The sequence below is a fragment of the Oculina patagonica genome, chromosome 13, assembly GCF_052425735.1.
Source record: "Oculina patagonica isolate OP01 chromosome 13, crgOcupat, whole genome shotgun sequence".
In the NCBI taxonomy this organism is placed as follows: Eukaryota; Metazoa; Cnidaria; class Anthozoa; order Scleractinia; family Oculinidae; genus Oculina; species Oculina patagonica.
Genome location: NC_135770.1, coordinates 7,095,079 through 7,119,719, shown reverse-complemented (window position 1 = coordinate 7,119,719; position 24,641 = coordinate 7,095,079). Strand labels below are relative to the sequence as shown.

Genomic DNA, 24,641 nt, shown 5'->3' with positions numbered 1-24,641 from the left:
CAACATTGCTGATTGGTTAACGCGTGGTAAAAAACCAACTGACATAAATCTCGACAGTAACTGGCAGAAAGGACCCGACTTTCTTAAGTTACTGTCGAGATTTATGTCAGTTGGTTTTTTACCACGCGTTAACCAATCAGCAATGTTGTATTTACCTTCGGTCCAGTACCAGTCTTTCGTGTTGGTTCCTTCTTGGATCTCTCCCACCCGCACTGCTGCGAAGGTATTAAATCCATAGGATTCCTTTTGGATCATGGAGTGAACGATTTGAGAGTCAGTGATGTGATAACATTTCTTGAAACGGTACCTGCATTGTTCGGTAATTGTGGTTTTTAATCTTTTATTTAATACTGCTGCACAGAGCTCTATTCGGTCGATTGATAGTTTCTTGGAAGGTGTGAGGCGGTTTTTGGACAAGATAAGATTGGTTTCGTGGTCTCCATTAGAAAGTGTCCATCTAGCATAAGCACATGCGCCATATGCATCATTAGATCCGTCGCAGAATATTACGAGGATTGGATTTCCCGTTGCTTCTTTAGGTTTAGTGCATCGATTGACATGAATTTTTTCCATCTCGCTTAGATCCTGGAAGAAGTTATTCCAGTTTTGGTGATCTTCGTCGGGTATAGGGTCATTCATCCCAATCCAATTTTGGGTTGTGAATCCATAATCGTCTCATAAGAATCTTTGCCCTGACAATCAGAGGACTCGCTAATCCGAGTGGATCATAAACACTGTTGACTTGTGATAGAATTAGCCTCTTCGTTAGAGTCTTGGGATTTTTAGTAGTCGTTCCTTGATTTGGTTTAGGGTGTCGTTTCTTGCTGTGGGGTGTGACATTTAGCTTGACTTTGAAGCAGAAATTATCCGTAATTGGATTCCATACAACACCTAGTACTTTCTCGTGTGCTGTTTTTATGTCCGTTGGTATAATGTCCTGGTCTGGAGCAATATTGTCATATGAATATATCCATTCCTTTATTTTGAAGTTTCCGTTACTCAAAATGGTTTCCATTTCTTTCGTGAGTTTTTTGGCAGTTTCAACATTGTCAACGCTATTAATGATGTCATCCATGTATGTATTGTTTATGAGTAGATTTGATGCTTGTGGGTATTTGTCTTTAGCCATCTCTGCTGTCTTTCGCAGTGCAACAGTTGCTATAGTGCCAGAAGGTTTATCTCCAAAGGAAACTCTTTGAATAACATACGTGTCCGGTTCTCTAGTTACATCCATATTCCTCCAGAGGAAGCGGTGTGTGTGTTGTTCTATCACTCCTGTTCTGACTGTGTGGTACATTTTCTTGATGTCGCCAATGAATGCTGTTTCATTCTCTCTAAATCTGATGAGGATCCCTAGAAGGCTGTTTAAAAGGTCGGGTCCTTTAGCCCAGTATTCGTTTAGCACATGACCCATGTAGTTGGCACTGCTGTTAAAGACAATTCTCACTGGTGTAGATTTGGAATCTGGCTTTAACACTTCGTGATGTGAGATGTAGTGCGCAGGTCCTTTGTATTTTTGTAATTCTTCTTGTGTAAGTTTGCGAGCGACATCTCTATCTATCATGTCCTGTATCTGTTGTTGATAGATTTCAGCGTGTGTCTTGTTTTTAGAAAGTCGTTTTTCGGTTGATATAAGCATGCCGAATGCTGCTCTTCTGTTATCTGGGAGATCAAAAGGGTCTCTGATCCAAGGGTATTCTGCCGTCCATAATTTTTCTTTTGTGTTATAGCTCAAATTTTTCTCAATTAATGTTAATTCTTTTTCTTCTTTGATTGTGTATGCGTTGCTTCCGAGTGAGCATTTACCGCACTTACATCCACCGCAACGAGGCATACATTGTATTCCGAGATTCTCCATGTTGTAGAAATCTTCGATTCTTGCCATCTTGACATGATGGGCGTGTATGGTTCCAATGAAGGACTTTTCGTTGATTCCTTTCAGAACTGGATGTGTTCCACCTACGCATCGTCCGAACTGATTTCTCAATAAAAGTAGATGCCCAGAACTTTGTTCCTTTGAGGGGTGGAAGTCTGCGTATTCATAGCCTATTAAGGCATCAACTTCTCCGGTGGGCCTTGTTAGTTCTTCTTCGGATACGTCTTTGAATAGTTTCGAGATCCCCTTTATATTGACTGCTGATTCATGCAACATTGCTCTTAACGCGATGTAAGTGCTAGTGATTATTTATTCGTGTTTTAGTTACGCAATCCATTGTTTGTGCGACGCTTTTTATAGATCGCCTTTCAGAAACACGTGCGTTGAGATAAGAAAGCTGACATATCACTTTTAAAATTGTCATATAACGTTTGTAAATGTGACAAGTCACGTTTTTTCCACGAAATCGCAAGTGATCACCCACAGCGGAAAGTAATCCCTTGAGAAATTAAAACAGTCCCTTGAGAAATTAAAAAAGTCCCTTGAGAGTTTACAAATATGTGGATCCAAATTTTGTCTACTAACCCCTATTCTACCATTTTTGCTTAACGTCGAAAAAAGGAATCAAGCGGAATCAAGTCACTAAAAAAATGGCGCGACGTACATATTAGCCTGGAAGAAAAGAAACCCTCTGGCACAGTGCGCTTGTATCCATCTCCCCGAGTGAGACGACTGATTAGACACGAGCCGAGAATTCCATATTGATGGCGTAGCCTTCAAAAGATAAATATTAATTATGCTTTCGAGTGATATACTATGAATTATCCCACGAGTCACTAGTATCTTCTCGGTATACACCAAGAAAATAAAAGTGACAAGTGGGATATTCCATTTTATAACCCACCCAGTAATTTTTGCGCGCGCTCATAAAACGTATCACGTGGTACAAAATCGGACAACGGGTATCAGCGAATATACCCCTTCCGATTTGATATCCGTCGCCCGATTTTGTAGGCAAGAACAAAACAAACGAATGAAGTCACCTTATTCAATTCTAACTTTTAACAGTGTTTTAATGAAATCACAGAATTAAAAGCTCACGTCAACCAATTCACTACATTTGTTTCAACCACAGTTACGCCGGGTTTATCACAGTAGCAGTAGGTTTTTCCTATAAAATTGCTACGATAAAGCGCGTTGTAGAACTTAATCGGAGGGTTATAAAATAAATAAACCCCTTCTTCGCTTCTCGGCCAACTGTTTATTTTTCGGACAATCTTTTAGCCTCGGGCATTATCCTTCAATAGACCAGCCGCCTGAAGGGGTTTATATACTAAGTATACCACGAGAAAGTTATGTGTAACTATTTTATACCATGCCATAGAAAATACGCTTACTGAATGTCGTCCAGGATAAGATCGCAGCGCACGATATAAGATTGGGTTGAATACCGTCGAATATACAACGGATTTCCTGTATTCTGATTGGCTGTATTTTCTGTGGCATGGTACAAATGTAGTGACTATGATTGCATTAATGCCCCTAATGAAGGTTGGCTTTGTCCATCTGAAATAATGGGCCAATATAATATATAACACATCCGTTTTCAGCTGTTTGATCAGTCTTACATTTTAAATACCGATCCTGATTTACACCAAGATCCGGCTACAATTTGCATTTGTGTGTTAAATTGGTCGTTGCATGGTTTACAGATTTGTGACATCATACACTCATGGCACAGCCGTAAGTGCACTGGGGCAACCCCCACTACCTCTGAATTGTTCGGAATATAAACTAAACTACGAGAGACAATTTTTTTAACTTAATTCCATTGCGTAATAGCTGTAGACAGACCATACACAAGGATTAACCCTATTCAGACCGGGGGGGGGGGGGGGGTGAGGGGGGGCTTTTGAGGCCCGCGATGACTTTGAACTCTTATAACTTTTTTAAGATTAAACCAAACGCTGCCAAACTTTCTGAGTTTTCCTAAAATTTATCTGGCAATAATTTGGTGGGGTTGGATGATTTGTCAGGAATTTGACGTTACCAAGGCAACGGCATTTTGACAGGCATGTTTTCCCAGATTTGGAAAAAGCCCCCCCCCCCCCCCCCCCCCCCCAACCCGGTCTGAGAAGGTCTTAAACAGCCCGGTGTGAATAGGGTTAAAAAACTGAAAGAATCCTAAATACGGGAAGACAAAGTGGATAACGGGAAGGCAGTTTAGTTGACGGTGTCTGAACTGGTAAGCTCCTTTGTACACATTGCGGACCGTCGTATGTTGACTATTACATTGCTATTACATGACGTGGATAGTGAAAATCCGATCGCCAGTACGCAGTGCAGAACTCAGTCAGCTCAGTGTGACTAACCGGTTAGGTTTTGGCTGTTTAGGGAATGTTTTGTTGATGTCTGGCTCTGCTGAAGCGCACTAACGACAGCCATACTTTGTATAGAAAGGTGAGCTTTTAATTTACTCTTCTTTACGACGCACGAGAGGTCGTAAAAATCATGTTATAACATGAAGGCAGTTCTCGTAAATCATCTGCGTAAATCCTACCTCAATTTTTCATCGATCGTGTACAAACGCACGATATCTCACTACTTTTCGATAACTCTAGTAGCTTTCTTCCTTTCAACCAGCAAGAACTCAATATGTTTAAGAGAGTGTTGAATATAGCGGCAACAGTATAGAATAATTCGCGAGCAATTTGCAATTCCCTTCTTGCGTATAAACAATTTAATTTTTCGTTCCCAGTCAGGGGCTCGCGAATTGAAACATGGCCACAAGAGGTTCAACTATATCTAAGTTTCGAATGACCTCTTTTTTTCGTGCCTTTTTCCCTTTGTCGAGGAAAGTGAGCGGTTGTATAAAGGCGAAATGTTTGCAAATAAATTTAAGAACTGAATTTATAAAATACCAATACGATATCACGTAGATACGTAAAGGTCGCTCCCGGCTCATTTTTTCGTAAAGTTTTTATGTTGCTATCCCCTTGTCGAGCTTAATCATTGGATTTCAACTAACCATTGGTGTAAAGAACTAGTTATGCCTTGGCTGTCAAGAACATTGCTTAAATGCAAGTTTCGAGTAATGTTTTCATCGGTATGCAAATTATATTTCGCAACTTACGCAATGCGGGAAATTGTAATGCGAAATTGGCTAGTCCATTTCAAATTACAGATCCTTTCACTAAAGTTAACTATACCGCAAGAAGGAAATATATACGATAAAAAATAATAAGTTTTGGGTTAACAACTGTTCACAACTTTTTTTTTCGTAACATCCAATTTTGGTATCAACTGAATATGAGAAAATTCACACCACACCGTTTGTTCTCGTCACGCAGCGCTCAGTTGATTGCAGCGTTGCGTCACGAACTAGCGAATGACATTTTTCGAGGACCCAAAAATGTGACCCACCAGACTGAAAGAAAATTAGTCACAAAAGCTTCCATTTTTTTCCCTCTTTACTGGCATATTATTGAAATATATACAATATTCGAAGAATAATTTATACGGAACATTGTGTGGCAGCCTTGCGTAATTCCTCGTGATAAGCCTTGTCTGCCGATTTCTTACAGCTTGCATCGCAGCATGATATTATTTTAGCAAGCAATATCACAGCTCACAGCTTATCCCAGCATATCGATGACAGGTCTTTTGGATTTCCTCCTTATTTGTAGCCGAAACTTCTGATCTTTGCGTTCAGGACATTTTCGCATAGAATTTATTTCATGCTTGACTAGATCAAAGCTTTTACGAGACCAACTAAAAGAGTTGAAAAGAAAAACATACCAACCGAGTTTATATTTTTGTCTTTGCTGGGTCATGTAAAATTGCATTGTACAGAAATGAACTGCTAGTCCAGTTGAAATGTAAATATTTGTAATACAACTCATCTGTTCGAGCTGTAGAACCATGGAAGAAGAAAAAACACAATCGTTCTGTAATGAGTAGAGGTAGAGGGATTAAGGTGCAAATTCATTTGGCATGTGTTTGCATTTAATTTTGCGCATACTCCATGTGATTTTGTGGCATCTTTATTTTTTTCGTCCCGTCACTTTTTCGCGAGTTTTCAAATGTGCAATGTGTTGCTACTGTAAAATGCATATAACACAAAGGAAACCTCGCTTTCTGAGATATACCACAATTAAACAGTTTTACAGTAGTTACAAGTAAGACTTGTCTGGGAACGGGCAATCATTATCAATCACCAGTTAATTAATTTACCAGATTGACAGTTGTCAACAGAGGCCTTTTATGGATATTACATGACGTCAGTTTCTGTAGACGTAAACCGAGATCATCGGGTCACGAGATTTCCACAATTTACATGATTTTAATGACACTGACCCACATACGGACGGCTATAGCCGAGAACAGCTGACACTTATTTCAGAAAGGTGAGATTTATGACTCGATACGAACTGCTCTGTCAGTCAAGAAGTCTTTGTAATGTTACTTTTGTCAGAGCACTGAAGGTCATCCACGACTTTATAAATCTTACCCAGCTAGAGGTGGCTATCCAAACATAAATGACATGATGTAGCATACTGTATGCATAATATCATTCTAAACATTCAGTAACTGCTGAGGCTTTGCGTTTTCTATCTCGCAGTGATGCAAAAACTGTGTTCGTCAAAGGTTTAAAGTAACTGAATCACAGCGACGGTATGTGTGCCCGTCACGATTTGCCAAAGTTGTCACGATTTGCCACGATTCTCCAAAATTTGGAGTTCTTGTTTTGAAAGAGGTTGGCCAAAGTGATGAGAAAACTTTATAAGGGAGTCAAGCGAAATCTTGAGACTACTACCACCGGTGAAAATTCAATAATAGAATTGAAAATCTACAGAGATAAAATTTAGACAATGGGTTTAATTTATTGCGTAAGCTTTGCAGAGCCGAGTTAAGTGTGGTAAGTCAGCACACAGAAGGCACATTAGTAACTTAAAACTGTAATAAAAAGAGTCTGGTGACTTCATATTAGCAAATATGATCAAGGCCTGTCTAAACTCCACTAATTCTTAACTTCAAATTCTAATCTAAAACATACCCAAAACTCACCAAAAAAAATTGCAAAAGACTCCAAAACATATTTTATGAGGTGAGCAGAGAGTGTTTGCATTGCTTGAAATGTGAACGAGATATTTCAGGAAAACCCATGTTAAACGGCGGAAAACCGGCAGTTATGTGTACTTCCCATATCACGGTATATATCGGGTCTTTTTTTGTGATATGCAAAGTTACTGATAATTGGGGAAAGCCACAAAATAAAAGTTTACCGAGGAAAAACAACACTGGAGAAAGGAACAGGTCTTCTTATGTTCTGTGAGATAAATTACATTTATTTTTCAAGATACGCAATCTGTGATATGATATATAGCTTCTTTTGAGGCCGGGGTGAAGGTCAATGAAGCTCGTCAAGTCTTTCGAAATTTCTCAACTGAATATTTTGTCTTTTTTCAAACAAATGGGACAGTGATAAAGGAAAACCATATAAGGTGCCTGTAGCTTTTACTGGAACCGAGTAATCCTAACACGAGGGTCTGAAATAAACAGTTCTACAGAACTTTTTTCCCTTCATGTACATTTGAGGGAATTCTATTTTTGAAAAAAAAACAGCAACAAAAATTAGTTAAGCCAATGGTTTTTGTCTTATGAAATCATGAGGATTTCAGGAAAGGAAACAGCCCTGAAGATTTGTTACATGTCTCGTCCGAGAGCACGCAGTACCGTCTTGTGCTTCTTGTAGTGACAGCTCTCCCTTCTCTATTTATAGATTTTCACAGCATTGCGAAACACACGTTATTGTTAGTAAAGTTATTGTTAGTACAAAGTTTTCCGTTCAGCTTGAGTTTCTAACACTTTAGAATGTGCTTTTTCTATTCCAACGAGTTTTCCGAACGATATCCCAAAGGAGATTCTAAAAAATCTTATTATAAGTCGAAAGGAAGGAATTATAAGGCAGAGTATTAGATGTCTTAAAAGATTGCGAAACCAGGGAAAACCATTAGTATGCCACGGATACTTTATTGATCTGTATCGTACATCGAACTGAATTAAAGGACTGGTTATTTTTGATTTTACAATATGTGCTTTAAAACATTCAGAATTATTGTATCGCGAGAGTCACGAAATGTAACTTTACCATCGTGTTTGAAATTGGTTAGTCTGCATGACTCTGAAGAAAACACTGATGCAAGCATCGAGTCACACGCAGTTTTCTACGTGACGCGTGATTGGCATGTGATCAGCACGTGAATGGCACGTGATTGGCACACGATTAACGCTAAAATAGGGTGATTTGTGATTTGTGATAGGTCACTGTGACGTTTTAGTTCAGTTTCTCTCTACTTTGCGTAAAACAACTTACAGCAAGGCGCCCAAAAGTGTGACCACTTTTAATTTATTCACATTCTTTCGTGCAGATTTAATCCAATCAAAAGCCGTGGATAGCTTGCAGTTGACTTCTGATTGGATTAAATTTGCACAAAAGAATGCGAATAAATTAAAAGTGGTCACACTTTTGGGCGCCTTGCTGTAAAAAGTTTTTTTTTTTTTTTTTTTTTTTGGGGGGGGGGGGGGGGGGAGGGGGGAGCTGGTAAGAGACCATCTCTCTCGGCCACTATTGTTCTTTTTTTTTTTCCTTTTTATTTTTCACCAGACCTTTAGCATGTGGAAGGACGTGTCTACACGTTTTCTCTTTTCGAACCGATTTACTACAGAATAACAGCATTTATTGCTTTGGCGTGAGTCGCTATTAAGTGACCCTTTTGAATAGTCTTATCCCCGGAGAGATTACATTTTGGTTAAAAGTGCAGTGAATTCCTTTAGGGGACCATTTCGGTCACAATATTTTAGTTCTGGTAGCTATCTTCATTGGTATATATTTAAATGTGTTAAATAAGGGCCAGTTTTGCACTGAGTGACTATTTTCTTCATCCCTACAGAGCCGGTGCTACTTTAAGGTCATGACGGCTGTACAAGACTATTCTCCCTTGTTCCAGTCGATTGAAGAACAGCCGGATCCAATCAGCGCTGAGGTGAAAGGTAACCTCCCCTCATGGCTGACCGGGACTTTGATCAGGAATGGGCCTGGTAGATTTGAGTGCGGCGACACTTCGTTCAATCACTGGTTTGATGGCCAGGGACTTTTGCACCGCTTTCACATAGAAGACGGTCACGTGACCTACAACAACAAGTTTGTGCGAAGCGAGAGTTACGCGGACACCAGAGAACGCACAAACGCAATTCATCTGGAATTCGGTTCATTCGTTGCTCCGGATCCGTGCCAGAATATATTTTCTCGTTTCGTCTCGAAGTTTTCTATAGATGAAGTTCCTTTTGACAATGCTTTTGACAGCGTGTACACAATGAAAGACAAAATCTATGCAGCGGCTGATTCCAACATCATATTTGAGATTGATCCCAAGACGTTGGAGACTTTGAGGAAAGTCAACTTTGCTGAAGAGTTTCCAGGTAAAAAGACCATTAATATCGAGTTGATATTTAGTCCGGGGGGAGGAGGGGGGGGGGGACTATGTATATTTTTGGGTCGGGGTGTGCCGCTGGGACTTTGTAACCCTTACCCTATACCAGACCATGTTTAGCTGAATTGTGTAACCCTATACTAGACTAAACGCCAAAAATCCCTACCCTATCCCAGACTTGCATTTTTTAAAACTGTTTCACTGTCATGGTTTTTAATGGAAAACCATTGTCCAAAACGTTGCCGCGATGATTTTCTTTACGTTTTATTAGGAGAGCTTCTTTCTCTTTCGAGTTACTATTCGTATTCTGGACTTTATTGGTCATATAACTGATCAGTTTCCCGGTAAGTGATACCCTATGCTTGATCAAAACTCTCTGATTTTTATACTCTATCCCAGACTAAACATACCCTTCACAGCGGCACATACCTATATAGCTCATATATGAAAGTGCACCCCCCCCCCCCCCCCGGGGTATTTAGTTTTGTGGGAGGCGCGGTAGCTTTATTAATTAGTGTTTTGGACTCCAGATCGAGTGGTCTGGGCTCGAGCGCTGGCTGGGGCACTTTGTTGTTTTCTCTATACTTCAACAGTGCCCCTCATCCAGGTTTCTGTAAATGGGTACCGGCGAATTATCGACGTGAAGATCAGTCTAAATTTTCTTATTGCATTTGAGAAATGGCCATAATTTGAACTAATAACTGAAAGCTATTGAGCAGTACTTTCATGTGGTACAGTTCATCGTCTTTATCATGCTGTACAAGGTGGATTTTAGCCTGTGGATAAAACGTTAACCCTTGTGTAAGACCGGGTACCATTGCAGAGGTGAAAGCTAGTGAGCAGTACTTCCATGTGGTACCATTTACTGTGCTTTTCAATGTGGTTCTAACTTCTTTGAGTGAAATCCTTGTGTGTGTCCATTCAAGTAAAAGCTAAAAGCTCAATGGAGCAGCACTTTCATGTGGTACAGTTTAGTTGATGACGTCAGTACTGTGTGAAGATCAAACGTTAATCTAAAATATTTACTCTTTTTAAGGAATACATTATGAAATATATAATCCCATCGATAATTCGCAATTTTGATAAGAATTCGAAACATTCCGTAATTCGTATTCATTCCTATTTAACCCTTTTACCGCAAGTATTTTGTTTGTTTTATCTACCAGGTGATGCTAAGATCAAATTTACAACAGCTCATCCACAGCAAACAGAAGATGGGTCAATTATCAACATCTCTGTCACGCATGCCCAAAACTCCACTTACGACATCATAGAAATACCACCCTCCAAGGGAGAACAGGACGAGCATCCTCTAGAGGGGGGTAAATTGCTTTACTCTATCCCACCCGCCAGCGGAGTTGCGTATATTCACAGTTTCTGCATCACTGAGAACTATGTGGTCGTTCCCGAAACACCTCTGGTTTTGAGTTTGTGGGAAGCGTTCATTCACAAACTCAAAGATTCTAGTGTCGCTGAGTGGTTCCAGTGGAAGCCGGAACAGCGCTCCAGGTTTCATGTGGTCGACAGAAAACAAGGGACCTACGCTGGCGTCTTCACAGCGGATCCATTTTTCGTGTTCCATCAGGTCAACGCTTTCGAAAAAGATGGTAAGATTTACCTGGATGCGTCCTGTTTCCATGACCACTCAATTATCGAGCAGACGTACTTGCACAATATGCGATCCCCCATAGTGCCTGGCGAGAAGAAGCTTGACGTCCCGGATATACGTCGATACGAGCTTCCTCTGGAAGACCTCGGAGATGTGAAAGAGGGAACACCTCTCAGAAAAGGAGCAAACGGGATGGATTACACTTTGCTGCACTCTGGAATGGAGTTCCCGAGGTTCAACGACGCGGAGAATAATGGCAAGCCGTACAAGTTTGTGTATGGCGTCGGAGCTGACCAGGAAAAGTGGTTCAGTCATCTGGTCAAGCTAAACGTTGAGACAAAGGAGTTTGTCACATGGCAGGAGCCAGGAGGATTTGCTTCGGAGCCTGTGTTCGTCAAAGCACCTGATGGGAAGGAAGAAGATGACGGTGTAGTGATGTCATGCGTGATCAACATCCCTGACCAGACCACTTACCTGTTAGTTCTGGACGCGAAGGAGTTCAAGGAACTGGGGCGAGGCGCGGTGAAAGGAATTACTCCAATGAGCTTTCATACGGGCTTTTTCAAATAGCTAGTAGAACATTGACAATGATTGCATCGATTTTTATCTAGCGAGGTTAAAACTCGAATGCTTTTTGTTTAGTGACGCATGAACTTTATTTAAGCAAGGTTTTCTCCTCTTGCTAATTATATTTGTCAACGAACTAATGGAATCAGTGAAAGAACTGCAGTGTTATCTTTTGATATCCGCAGTCGTGTTCGAGGTTATGTTAAACATAGGTGGTTTTGATTGTGGGGAAAAACAACAATAATAACAACAACTAAAGTACTCATCCTTTGAAGCGGTTGTTTCCGCGTTATAGCTCAAACCTTAAGAACTATTTTTTTTTTTAAATGCTAGATCCGAAGAGTGTTTAACAAGCAAGTTTGGCCAATAATGAAGGGAAAATTAAACGTTTTAAAAAGGCATCATCACGTATGCAGCCGCTTATTGGTGTACCTCTAATAGCTTTGCGAAGTAGTTTAGATTTTAAAATTTTTTGACGCCACGATAAACAAGACTTTTACTGTCTTGTGAAAATCATATTTATATGTCTTGTTCCATATAAAATCAAAATGTGTTTGCTTGTAAGAAGTGGGTTAAAAAAATGTTATGGAATAACTATTTCTTGTGTGTAAACATGAATTATAAAGGTGGGAACACTAGAGGTTAAGCAGTTCTTGTTGAAAGATTAGTTAAGTAATTATTTTTTCTGCCACTTTTCAGATTCCTTTTTTAAGATAAAAAGCTGACCAAAATCAGCACTGAAATTATTAGCCGCCTTTTTTGTAAAGACTCTAAAGTTTTCACAATGAATAAAAATGGCAATTTTAGTTTCAAGAAGTATAAATGTGTTTTATATTCGTAGGAATTTACTTTACAGCCTACACTTGGATAATAATCAATAAGGCATGCGCACGGTTCCTGACAAACTTTTGGCGAGTAGGTAAAGTTAAAAATCCGTCTTAACTTCCGAGTATGTATACTAGTTATGCAACGCTTTCGAGTGGTATACTATGGAATATCCCACGAGTCACTTGTATTTTTTCGGTATACACACGAGCCTTTAGGCGAGTGTGTATACCAAGAAAATACAAGTGACAAGTGGGATATTCCATATTATTATTCAACAGATGCGCGCGCTGCCCAAATATGGTCAAAATGTTAACGATATCTGTCATCCGTACATAACAGATATCCTGCGATATTCGTAGGTTGCGAAGATTCGTCCGAAATATTATAAAGCGCTGCACAATTACAGTTTTTCTATGTGCAAAATGTGTTTCGTTGACAATGTTGAATAATAAAACAATTATCCTGCTCAATCTTGCGGAATATTGTCTGATTTTAGCCGACGAGGCCGGAGGCCGAGTCGGCTAAAATCAGACGATATTCCGCACGATTGAGCAGGATAATTGTTAAGTATACTACGAGAAAGTGTTGTGTAACTTTTTTATACCATGCTATAGAAAATACGCTTACTAAATTTCGTCGAGAATAAGATTGCCGCGCACGATGGGAAGGTTGAGTTGAATACCGTCGAATATACAACGGCTTTCCTGAATTCTTATTGGCTGTATTTTCTATGGCATGGTATAAAAGAGTATATAAGACGTTTATGCGCTGTCGCGTCATTTCTCACAAATTGCACGAGATCAGTGACAGTAATATATCCTGTGCTTTACAGTGGATCGTCTAATCGTCTTTTTTACCAACTCATCACTTATGCTTGGCCATAACACTTGAGTTTTCCTAATGTATGATATCCTTCTTCGCTTGAACCATCCAAGTCTCCAAGTCTGATTTGTGTCACAGGCAGAGCAGACCTGTCTGTCAACAGACCGCTGTCCTCTTTCCAGCCGCTGCTGCCTTCACCACAGTTACACTTTTTCCCATTGGAACAAGAGTTTGTTACTCCGCATGCGCACATGTTGTCATGGCCTGTTGCTCCGCCCCAGTAGTTCATCCGTGTTCCATCACGTGACACCCACCAAGCACGACCTCTCTCAATAAACGCCACGTCATTATTGCACTCGAACTTGATAAACTGTTCACAGTTCTGTGAGACTCGAGTGAGTGCTGCTAGCTGAGCGGTGCTGACTCCAGTGTATCGCACATCTTTACTGTAACATCCTGGATTGTTATAACTACATCCAGGAATGTTAGGGCCAACATGGGTTCTGCTCTCACTATCGTGACTTATGATCGTCACGCCGACACCGCTCTTGTCACTCATGTCACAGTACACACTGAAGGGAGTCATGCCTCCTTTGCCGTCAGGGTCAATCACATAATTACCTGAAGAGCTGCCACTGCGGACGGATTTTATACTGCTGCAGGATATGGGTCCGAGCACTTCAAGAAATGATGTTGCCTCGATAGAACGATGATAATTTTTTGCCACGCATGAATAGGATCCTGCATCGCTTGATGAAACGCTTTGAAGAAGCAAAGTTCCGTTTGGATAAAGAACATGATTTTGAGGAAGATTCTGGCCTGCTCTCTTCCAAACAATCTCTAGTGAACCATGAGCTCTACAATTTAATTTTACATTCTCAGAATCTGATGCCACAACTTTGATTGGAGGAGTTGAAGCAAATTTTAGTCTCCCTAAAACAGTAACCTGTGCAACAGCGGCGTCTTCTCCAAGGATATTCTTTGCCGTGCATGCGTACGTCCCACCATCTGCTTTTGCTATATTGAGTATGGTCAGGTTCCCATCAACAACTGTAGCCTTCTCTTTTGGTAATTGACTGAACGCTTTTCGCCACGTTACTGTTGGTGTCGGCTGACCAGTAGCTTGGCAGACCAGTCTCACGTTTTGTCCTTCTTCAACGATGACAGATGAGGGCTTCTGAGTGATCACAGAGCCAACTAGGTTTTTAAACAAAAAAGAGAAAGCCTCTAATTAGCAAACAATAAGAGGATATTTTTATTATAAGTCAGAAAAAAAACGGGGAAGTTTTTTCGTAGTTTGAAAAGAGGATTTACTCTATGACGCTTGAACATTCAGTGGTTGTTCAATCATAAGTTGCATAAATTTGGATTTATCAACTATATGTCAACGATTTTTGACGTTTCCATGGCAACGTCAAATAACAGAAAGGTCTGGCCAAAAATCGTCACTTTTACACCTTTTTTTCGATTTAAAAAACAAACAAAAGTGTACGATTTGTTTAACTTTATATTCGATAAGCATTCTGGCTTGATTGTGCATTAATTTCCGTTATTTTCCATATTGGATTTCTGGTGAAATCTCATATGACGGATCCAAGATGTCAGCTCCAATGACGTCATGTGAGATCAGAGCCAATAAAAATTAGTCATCATGTAGAGTAAAATAAGGGATTTACACTTAATCAAAAATAATTTCGCTGCGCGTTAATAGAACGAAACCCTAAGGGGGGGTTTCATTCAACTGCCATCCCACCCCCACCAGGCCATCCCGTACCACGGTGGAGATATGCATTTGCTTGAACGTCCGAGGGATAAACTTATATTTACAATGTGTATTATAAATGCTCAGTTCCATTGTGTATAAGGAACCGTTTACGTCAAGACAAAGGTGTCGAAGAACCACTTAATAGAACGGGTGCGATTACGATGTAGCACGTGGAAAGAGGCATCGACTGCAAATAATGAATGAACGTTTTAAAATAGGCTGATTTATGGCCATATTCTAAACCAGAGAACAATTTGTATAACATAGCTAGCAGAGCCGCGCAATCAAATTCAGTATACGTAAGCGTGCTCAAAATAGCGATGGAGCACGCTAATGACGTAATCGACGAGTGAAAATCTCAATGAGTAAAGCTCACACGCTATATTTTGCGAAAGCGATGACATATTATCCAGGCGGAATATGAAAAGTTGTCGGCAAAGTTTTTAAAACTCGCGGGGCGACAACAAAGCGAAAAAGTTCAGCTTAATTACAAATCTACAGTGAGAAATAATACGCCAGGCATCGTCCACCTTTCGAAGCATTTAACTGGGCTAAAGAAGCTTGAAAAAAAACAGTGAATTATTCGAAAAAACATCGAAATCTGTATGAGAGTGTTTGACCGATGTTGTACAGCTAGCCCGGGTGTACAGTTGGAAGACGCCACGGGAAACAAATGAATGGCGGTTGAACGCTTTGGTTCATGCTTGCAGATTTGAGCAACTTTCCAAATCGGAACAAAGGTTAGTTTTTTCATTGACTTTTAATCGATTTAACAGTGCTTCGTGGTTACGGAAACTCTATCGTGAAAACAAAACAACTTAGCTTACGGGTAGCAGCATTGCTCACACATCAGTGACCCACTCGCCTAGCGGCTCGCGGGCCACTTTTCTGTTCATACCACATTTTGACGACGTCTGTGATCTATAACTGAACAGACGCACGGCAAAATGGAATCTATTTGTAAATGGAGCACTTGGGAAGTTTGGAGAGCACTCAAGAAGCTAGAGTTGCCCTCGGCTATCGTCTCGGGCAACTCTTACGCTACTTTCGTGCTCTCCAAACTTCCCAAGTGCTCCATAACTCGATGGAGCACGCTAAAGCATGAACCAGTTGTTAAAAGGACTACAGAATAGTGTGTTGCACGATAACAATTATCTGACACATGCTATAGTCGTACGGCTTCAGAGCATTAAATTAAATAATAAATTGATTGACAAGTAAAACATCATTCACCTTGAACAGATAACGAAGCTGATGACGTCATTTCTCCAAGAATATTTCTTGCTACACAAGTGTACATTCCTTCATCTTGTGACGTCACATCTGTAATCACCAGGCCACCACCTGACGGCACAACTCGTTTGTCTGCGACAAGACTGGAATTCTGTTTCAGCCACGTGACTTTAGGTTCCGGGTTTCCTTCAACCTCGCACTGAAACGAGGCTGTACCTGTTTCGTTCACCACCATGGATATCGGAGGGGCCACAATTGAAGGGGCTGAGATAGATTTACCAGGATCGCCCTTGGGCCCTTGGGGGCCTTGGTCGCCTTTAGGTCCCGGAGTTCCCTGAATTCCCTGAGTACCTTGAATTCCTTTAGGTCCCTGTGGTCCTTGCGGCCCTGGCGGTCCATGTTTACCTGGAGATCCTCTGGGGCCAGGCCTGCCTCGTCTTCCCCTGATGCCTTTGGGGCAATGAACCGTGCAAGCGTGGCTACCTAGAGCTAGTAGCACTTCTCTTCTGATGTTGTCACGATCGATTGTTTCCGCAGCAGTTTCGCTGGCGTTTGGTTTCCTATTTGTAACTTCCACATGGCGTTTAAAACGAATGTGTGGTTCTGCAAGAATCATTCAGTACAAAAACTTACTATTGAGTTCACATTTCATTTAGTCGATAACGCGCCATCAAACATTAGACAGAAGCGGCAGAGCCGAAGGTCTAAAATGACCTTTACGAGAGATATTTAAATTGATGTTAGCCTGCGAACTGGCATTCTGGAGACCGCTCGGCCGGAGGGGCAATCTCTGGAAGGCCTGTTAAAGCCTGTTCGTAGGCTAAATTGATGCTAGATTTAAGGTCATTTTCTACGTGCGTTTTGTTCCAAAACAGGCGATGGTTTCCGCTGTTATCCCATGTCATAAGATAATAAAGAAAAAACTGATAGATCATGTTCGATCCTCAAGAGAAAACACATTTTTCCCCTTGAAATTATTTATTCTAAGTTCGATATTGTGAAGCACGGTTTTGGGGCTGTCGCGAATACGCCTTTGGTGTTATTTTAATACTTTTCGCCATGTTAGTAAACAACGGGTAGAATCTGTTGACCAAACGAATAAGTGTCTTAAAACGAGTCCTCTAGATCTGTAGTTAAGGCAAAACTGACCCCATGCACTCGATGAGGGACGTAGTACTATAGAGATCTGACTGTAATGTGTCTGATTGGTTGATTCTATATAGCGCAAAATTCGTATTTATCTTGGTAATTTTTATTTTGATTTTCCTAAGCGAAGGAATAGTTCCAACGCTGTGGCATGCCATTTATGACATTAAAACCAAAAAGTTTCGGAACTCTATAGGTTTTAATATTTCGGCTTTTACTGTTCATGTAAGTAACGGATATGAAGACTGCAGAAACAACGATTCGAATGAACTGCCGAGTGAACAGCCAAACATGTGCATAAGCACGTGAAAGGTCTGAACAAACAGACTGAGCAGACGAAGGTCGAAAGTGCAGAAAACCATCCATAAGACTGACTGACTAGAGGGTTTACTGACTAGATGGTAAAGAAAAAAGTCCTAATAGTTATGTTTGTGCAAGTAACCGACGCAATGAATGGCTATGCTGGTTTATTAAAGGCCCGTCAAAGATACTTAACAGATTTCTATAGCGCTAGGTCATAGGTGAATTTTAGACGGTAGTTAGAAAAGGTGTGTGAGAAAGAGATGATGATCTTAAGAAGCTTGTGAATATTTTTTTCAAGCTTAATTTATTTGAATAAATCAAAGGCTGCATGCATTTTCCTTGTGGCCTGGGACCAACAGCCACCTTGTTCTGTATGGGTCAAAGTGCCCTCCAAAAACACGATAGGTGGTCAACTAAGCATTTGTTTACGTTTAATTGCATTCTCAGCGCGACTCCTAGTTACGTGACCAATTATCATGCCTATATAAATTCCACTCAATGCCAAGAATAACGAAATTCTGCTAATCAGTTTGACAACTTTAATATCGATCAGTTCACATTTACATTCTTAGTGAACAAAATTCCATCATGTGCGCTGCACAGCAGTACACCATACAGAAACTTGCGTAATGCAGACCGTTGATCAGCTCTGTTATAAAGGAAGTCTTATAACCTCCATTGATGCTGAAACGCGTAATAGTATAGTTTCGTTAAGTTCACGTGAGAGTTAAAATTATTTTCTACCTAAATGTTTATAGAAAAAAATGCTGCATTCTTTTCAGGCAAACAATGACTTTCTCTCTCAGTTATAAAGTTTAAACTTATTGATAAGTTTTGAATTGGCAACAATACACGCTGGATTGATGTTCTTCAAACTAAATCGATTTCGATTGCACGAGAATCGTGTTTCAACTTTCTTAGGTCACGTTTCAGCTGTAGTTTAAATAAAAAAAATAACTTTACGTTTACCTTTGTTTGAATCGCTGTTTAACATTGGATTAGATTGCCCAAGAGTCATTTTTCAACTTCCTTAGTTACATTCAGCTGTAGCTTCTTAAGACAAATATAACTAATCTGTTTTTTTATAACTTAATCATTGTACTTCTCACCTTGGTTTGATTCACTGTGTAACATTTTCATCACAGACTCATTTTCGTCGTCTGCTGTGTTTCGTAACTCGAGCTTTTCTTCTCTTTGTTGATTCAAGACTTGAAGCATTTGTCGATGAACGTGAAGTTCGATCTCGACGTGAATCAATCCCACGAAGCAAATAACGGTGAGAAATATCGATGAAAACACCACCGTGTTGGAGACCGGGCGTGTCTTTGATATTTCAGTCATAATACTGTTCTCAAAGGCTATGAGAACTTGCAAGCTTGGATAACAATTTTTGATGGAGATAGTTACGTTTAAATTTGCGATCAAAGTCAGACAAAAAATACAATGCGTGTGTTTTTACAGTTTCAACCCGTTAGTGACCTTATTCCGGTTGTCAGCTTTTATTGCTGAGACATGCATGTTTGCACTTATCCCTGTCAATGTTTTTACATATTCACAAGCTGACGATTGATTGATCTCCAGCACAATCGTATGTGAAGCCTGGTACTGAGTGCATTTTAAAACAAACTTAATAAAAAAGTATATGTTAAAACTGAGCGTCGAGATCGAGTGCATTTTTCTGTGAGACGTGGTTGCTAAGTTTCATTCATTAGGAATGTTTGGAACCTGAGAGATTGTTTTGCTGAGGCGGTCTGAATAATAAATTTAACCTTCACTGTCCTAACCCTGCTTTTGCACTTTTATTAATTTGTCTGGTTTTCAAATTACCAAAAAGATTAAGGGCTCTTTTTGATCAGTCAATGTTTTGATGGTTCTTTTTTTCATCCGAAATTCTTGACCAGTTCTTGGGCATGACCATCTTGATATTTTCGACCATTCGTTACTAACTCTTTTTCTTAGGGCCTGATTACATGGCGAATATCAGCCTGGACTGAAATTTTATCCCCGTTTGCCGGGCTGAAATTTCAGCCCTGTTTCCAAAACAAATCTTCTTGAAAACGCGTCTGCGATTACATGAAGAAAGTTTTATCCCGGGCCGAATTACAGTCCAGGCTGAAATTTCCAGGTCGGTTTCAAGCTGGAAATCTCAGCCCGGGAAAACGGGCTGAAAAACCTCATGTTATCGCGTTTTCAATTTCAGCCCGGGCTGAAATTGAGCTTGCGGATGCGCAGTGGTGGTTCTCAACGAAAGAAAATGGCGGCCACGATAATTATTCAATTTTTAAAGTGTTCAGCCCGGGCTGAAATTCTCCATGTAATAGCAACAACTCCAGCCCGGCAAACCGGGCTGAAATTCGCCATATAATCAAGCCCTTAGGCCATTGATCCTAGCTTGATTAAAATACAAAACAAACAGCGGTGATTAACATAGTAAAATATGAATAAACTTGATGTTTTTTTTAATGCTGAGTAACATTCATTTTAAATAATTAATAACCGCTTCAACTTTTTCTGACAACTTTTTGTATTGTTATAATAGGGTTTTGGAACCTAGACTGAAAAAAAAAATGAAAACACTTTAAACCAGCCATGGATTGAAAAAAAAAAAAACTTTCTTCAAAATTACTGGTATTGTGACAGTTTTCGACAAGCAGGTTTACATATAAAAACGTGACACTTAACATCATTTCACAGTAGCTTTGTAGGTTGTGTTTATGCAGTGAACCGTTTGCTGCCAGCCCACCGTCTATGCTTGGCCATAACACTTGAGTTTTCCTAATGTATGATATCCTTCTTCTCGTGGTCGGTCAGCCAAGTCTCCCAGTCTGATTTGTGTCACAGGCAGAGCAGACTTGTCTGTCAACAGACCGATGTCCTCTCTCCAGCTGGCACTGATACTGTTACCGTCGCGACAGTTGCACTTGTAACCATTGGAACAAGAGTTTGTCACTCCGCATGCGCACATCTTGTCATGGCCTGTAGCACCGCCCCAGTAGTTCATCCGTGTTCCATCACGTGACACCCACCAAGCAAAACTTTTCTCAATAAACCCCACGTCATTCTTGCACTCAAACTTGATAAACTGTTCACAGTTCTGCGAGACTCGAGTGAGTGCTGCTAGCTGAGCGGTGCTGACTCCAGGGTATTGCACATCTTTACTGTAACATCCAGCAGGTTCGATTCACACCCAGAAACACCAACGTGGGTTCTACTCTCACTGTCGTGACTTATGACCGTCACGCCGACACCGCTCTTGTCACTCATGTCACAGTACACACTGAAAGGAGTCACGCTACCTTTACCATCAGGGTCAATCATGTAATTACCTGAAGCGCTTCGACTGCGTCCTGATTTCAAATCGTTACAAGATTTGGGAATTACCTCGATGAAAGCGTCTGTTTTAATAGAACGATGGAAATTTCTCGCAACGCATGTGTAAGTTCCGGCATCGTTTGAAGTAATTTGTTTGAGAACTAAAGTTCCATTTGGATAAAGAATATGATTTGGGAGCTGACTCTGGCCCGCTCGCTTCCAGGAAATGTCTATGGCACCCTGAGCTGAACAGTTTAGAATCACGTCGCTAGAACTTGATGTGACAACTTTCACGGATGGAAGCAACTTAAACTTGAGTTCTTCAATGACTGTAATTTGTGCCACGGCGGAATCTTCTTTGAGCAGATTTTTGGCTGAACACACGTAGTCTCCTGCGTCTTCTTTCCTTACATTAGTAATCGTCATTTCACCCTGTCAACTTTAAATCGTGTTTTCATTGTGTTACCGTACAACTTGCGCCACGTGACTGTTGGTGTCGGCTGACTAGTAGCTTGGCAGACCAGGCTCACGTTCTGTCCTTCTTCAACGATGATGGACGAGGGCTTCTGGGTGATCAAGGCGCCAACTGTGAAGTGTAAAAACCATGTCCTTAGTTGAAAACTTAATAAAACGCTCCATTTTTCTTAAATTCTGCGAACATCCAGCTGAATTATTTGTGACTAACACACAGTTGTTTTACGATTTACGACGTTTATTGACTTAAAATGTAAAACGTAAAATAAATACATTTTATTTGTATAGGTAATCACATGATTTCGAGTGCAATTTGGGATAAATCAGCACGAGTAAATTTTTCAAAGGCTAACCAAATTGCACGAGCCCGTAGGGCAAGTGCAATTTGTAGTCTTTGAAAAATTTACGAGTGCTGATTTATCCCAAATTGTACGAGAAAAATCATGTGATTACTTGTTAATAATAGACATACAAAAATTTCACTTGAAGTGGATGACAAACAAAACGTGTTCAGTGGCTTACCTTTCCGATTCGTTCTTAAACATAACGGAGTTGTCGGGCTTTGTAAAAAGGAAATTCTAAATCTCTCTGTCATGCATTATCAGATGCTTTTATCCTTATTCAGTTGTATGAGTTTGGGCTGAAATGTCCAACTTCAATTCACGCTTGCTATCTTTCTTCTTTACGAGCCGTCGTGTAAGAAAATCCACGATTGGTAACTTTCAGTAGTTTTGTAAAGCCTCTCTTGTGCTGTACAAACGTCCAATTCCTAGTATTTTGGTTTATATACTTATAACGTTTCTTAAATCGGTAAAACTTTTCATGAATCGTTATGTTTTTGCTCGATTTTGCTCTCTCAAACACTAAACGATATCGGTCGCCACTTTGTTTTGGCGCGCTCTTCGACTTTCCTGTCAATCATTTTAATTTCAACTTTCTGCACTCAATTATAACTTTTTGCACTCAACTTCAACTTTCTGCACTGTTTGGGATTAATTGACGTGCTCTCAGCCAATGAGCATGCAGAAATTTTTGTATGTATATTATTATTACAAAAAAACAACAACAACAAATAACACGCCCTTCAGAGCGGATTTTGATGTACACGTATCAAGCCTGAGTTACGGTGATATTTTGTTAATAATACCAGCAATACAAAATTTCTCAGTATTGCTAATATAATAAAGTGGCTCACGGGATTCAATCTTCAACTCTTGTTGTTTTTTGGTTAGTGGAAAGGGAAAAGGGGTAGTGGGCAGGAGGTGTGAGAAAAAGAAGCCCTTTTACTATCCCTCAATAAATTTAATTCTTTTTTTATTTTTTGCATATGCCTGAGTTGGAATCACAGTAGCGCATCAATAAATCTGTAATCTCTATAAATTAGTTCATTCACCTTGAACAGTTAAATTGGCTGATGATGATGCTCCACCAAGAATATTTCTTGCTACACATGTGTACATTCCTTCATCTTGTGACGTCACATCTGTAATCCTCAGACCACCACGTGACGCACAACTCGTTTGTCCGCGACAAGACTGGAGTTCTGCTTCAGCCACGTGACTTTAGGTTCTGGGTTTCCTTCAGCTTCACACTGAAACGAGGCTGTACCAGTTTCGTTTACCACCATGGACATCGGAGGTGCCACAATTGAAGGGGCTGAGATAGATTTACCAGGATCGCCCTTGGGTCCTTGAGGACCTTGGTCGCCTTTAGGTCCTGGAGTACCCTGAATTCCCTGAGTACCTTGGTTTCCTTTAGGTCCCTGTGGTCCTTGCGGCCCTGGCGGTCCGTGTTTACCTGGAGAGCCTCTTGGGCCAGGCCTGCCTCGTCTTCCTCTGATGGCTTTAGGGCAATGTACATTGCAGATCTGGCTACTTAGAGCAAGTCGGACTTCTTTTCTGATGACTTCACGATCGATGGCTTCGCTGGCGTTTGCTCTTTTGTCTGCATGGTTTACATTACGTTTATAACGTATGTGTGGTTCTAAAAGAAAATATTACCAAATCTTCTGCTAAGTTCACTGTACTACAAAGTTGACAACGAAGTACAAAAAAAAAACTATTCTTTCAGAAAGCGGAACAAGCGGAGAAGGGCTTGATCTAGAATGTTGTTTACGGGAGTTTGAAGACAGCTGCAAAATCAAAACAGTCAAATTTGAGGTTATATTCCATGTGATTATGGTTAAGAAATAGGCTCGCGCCATGCGTTGATCTCCGTTTTTTGTGAAAGCGATTATTCCATATGAATCACAAAGTTCGATAGAAAGAAAGGAAACAATCGCTCAATTGATAAGAACGGAATTCCAAAGGCTCACAGCAAATTAAATAAGCACTACAGCTTTAAAGGAAGTTATGTTGATATTCATTGATGCTGAAAGAGTAGGCTTAGTTGTCTTAGTTTCCATTGAACGTCTTGCGACACATAGCAATAAATTATATTAATGCCATATGATTATAGTAAAATAGTGCCACATTCTTTATAGTTTTTATAGACTGTCCACAGCCTTCTAGTTTTTCGTTTTTTTTCGATCGATGAGCGCGCGGTAAGAACGGCGAGAAAACTGGACGCCAGCGCAAAACGGAAGTCTACATTCTTTACATAGCAACACGCACTTTATGTCTCATTTATAAAGTTTAGAGTTGTTTATTTGTTTTGAGAACATTGGATTGATTTGACTCGAAAATAACGCGATGTGATTGCCCGAGATTCATGTTTCAACTTCCTAGTTACATTCAGCTGTAGCTTATTTAAAAGATTAATAAACTTCAACTGTTTCTTAACTAAAGCATTGCGCTTATTACCTTTGTTTGAATCCTCTCTATGTAACATTTTCATCACAGATTCATTTTCGTCGTTTTCTTCTCTTTGCTGATTCAAAACTTGAAGCATTTGTCGATGAACGTGAAGTTCGAGCTCGACGTGAATTAATGCCGCGAAGCAAATAACGGAGAGAAATATCGATGAAAACACCACCGTAGACCGGGCGTGTCTTCGATATCTCAGTCATAATATCGTTAATTATCAAAATGCCGTGAGGACTAACAAGCTTGGATGAAATCTTTATGGAGTGTAACCAGTGGCTTTGCGACCAAAGATATTAGCCAAAAACACAGTGCATGCTTGTCTGACCTTATTCCGGTTTCAGATGTTATTGGAAACATTTCAATTCTTTAAGGGAGGCACGTTTATCCCCGTTTACGTTTATTTTTCAAT

The 24,641-nt window shown here is 40.2% G+C and overlaps 2 protein-coding genes and 1 pseudogene across 3 annotated transcripts; 1 reads left to right on the top strand and 2 right to left on the bottom strand.

Annotated features, from left to right (window-relative positions):
* The first annotated feature begins 4,192 nt into the window (after positions 1–4,192).
* On the top strand, positions 4,193–11,946 carry LOC144634978 (carotenoid-cleaving dioxygenase, mitochondrial-like). The gene is made up of 3 exons (XM_078494027.1): positions 4,193–4,336; positions 8,830–9,358; positions 10,536–11,946. The coding sequence occupies exons 2-3, from the start codon at positions 8,851–8,853 to the stop codon at positions 11,546–11,548; spliced, it is 1,521 nt and encodes a 506-aa protein (XP_078350153.1). The 5' UTR covers positions 4,193–4,336; positions 8,830–8,850; the 3' UTR covers positions 11,549–11,946.
* Positions 11,947–12,333: 387 nt separating this feature from the next.
* Positions 12,334–18,811, bottom strand: LOC144634965 (uncharacterized). Its single transcript, XM_078494012.1, has 3 exons — positions 18,752–18,811; positions 16,194–16,796; positions 12,334–14,392 (listed from the first exon to the last, which is right to left on the bottom strand). Exons 1-3 carry the CDS (start codon positions 18,780–18,782, stop codon positions 13,242–13,244), a joined length of 1,785 nt encoding a protein of 594 aa, XP_078350138.1. The 5' UTR covers positions 18,783–18,811; the 3' UTR covers positions 12,334–13,241.
* A 1,463-nt stretch (positions 18,812–20,274) lies between these two features.
* Positions 20,275–24,543, bottom strand: LOC144634959 (uncharacterized; annotated as a pseudogene). The gene is made up of 3 exons (XR_013567290.1): positions 24,230–24,543; positions 22,822–23,411; positions 20,275–21,540 (listed from the first exon to the last, which is right to left on the bottom strand). The product of XR_013567290.1 is annotated as an uncharacterized LOC144634959 (transcript).
* Positions 24,544–24,641: the final 98 nt, after the last annotated feature.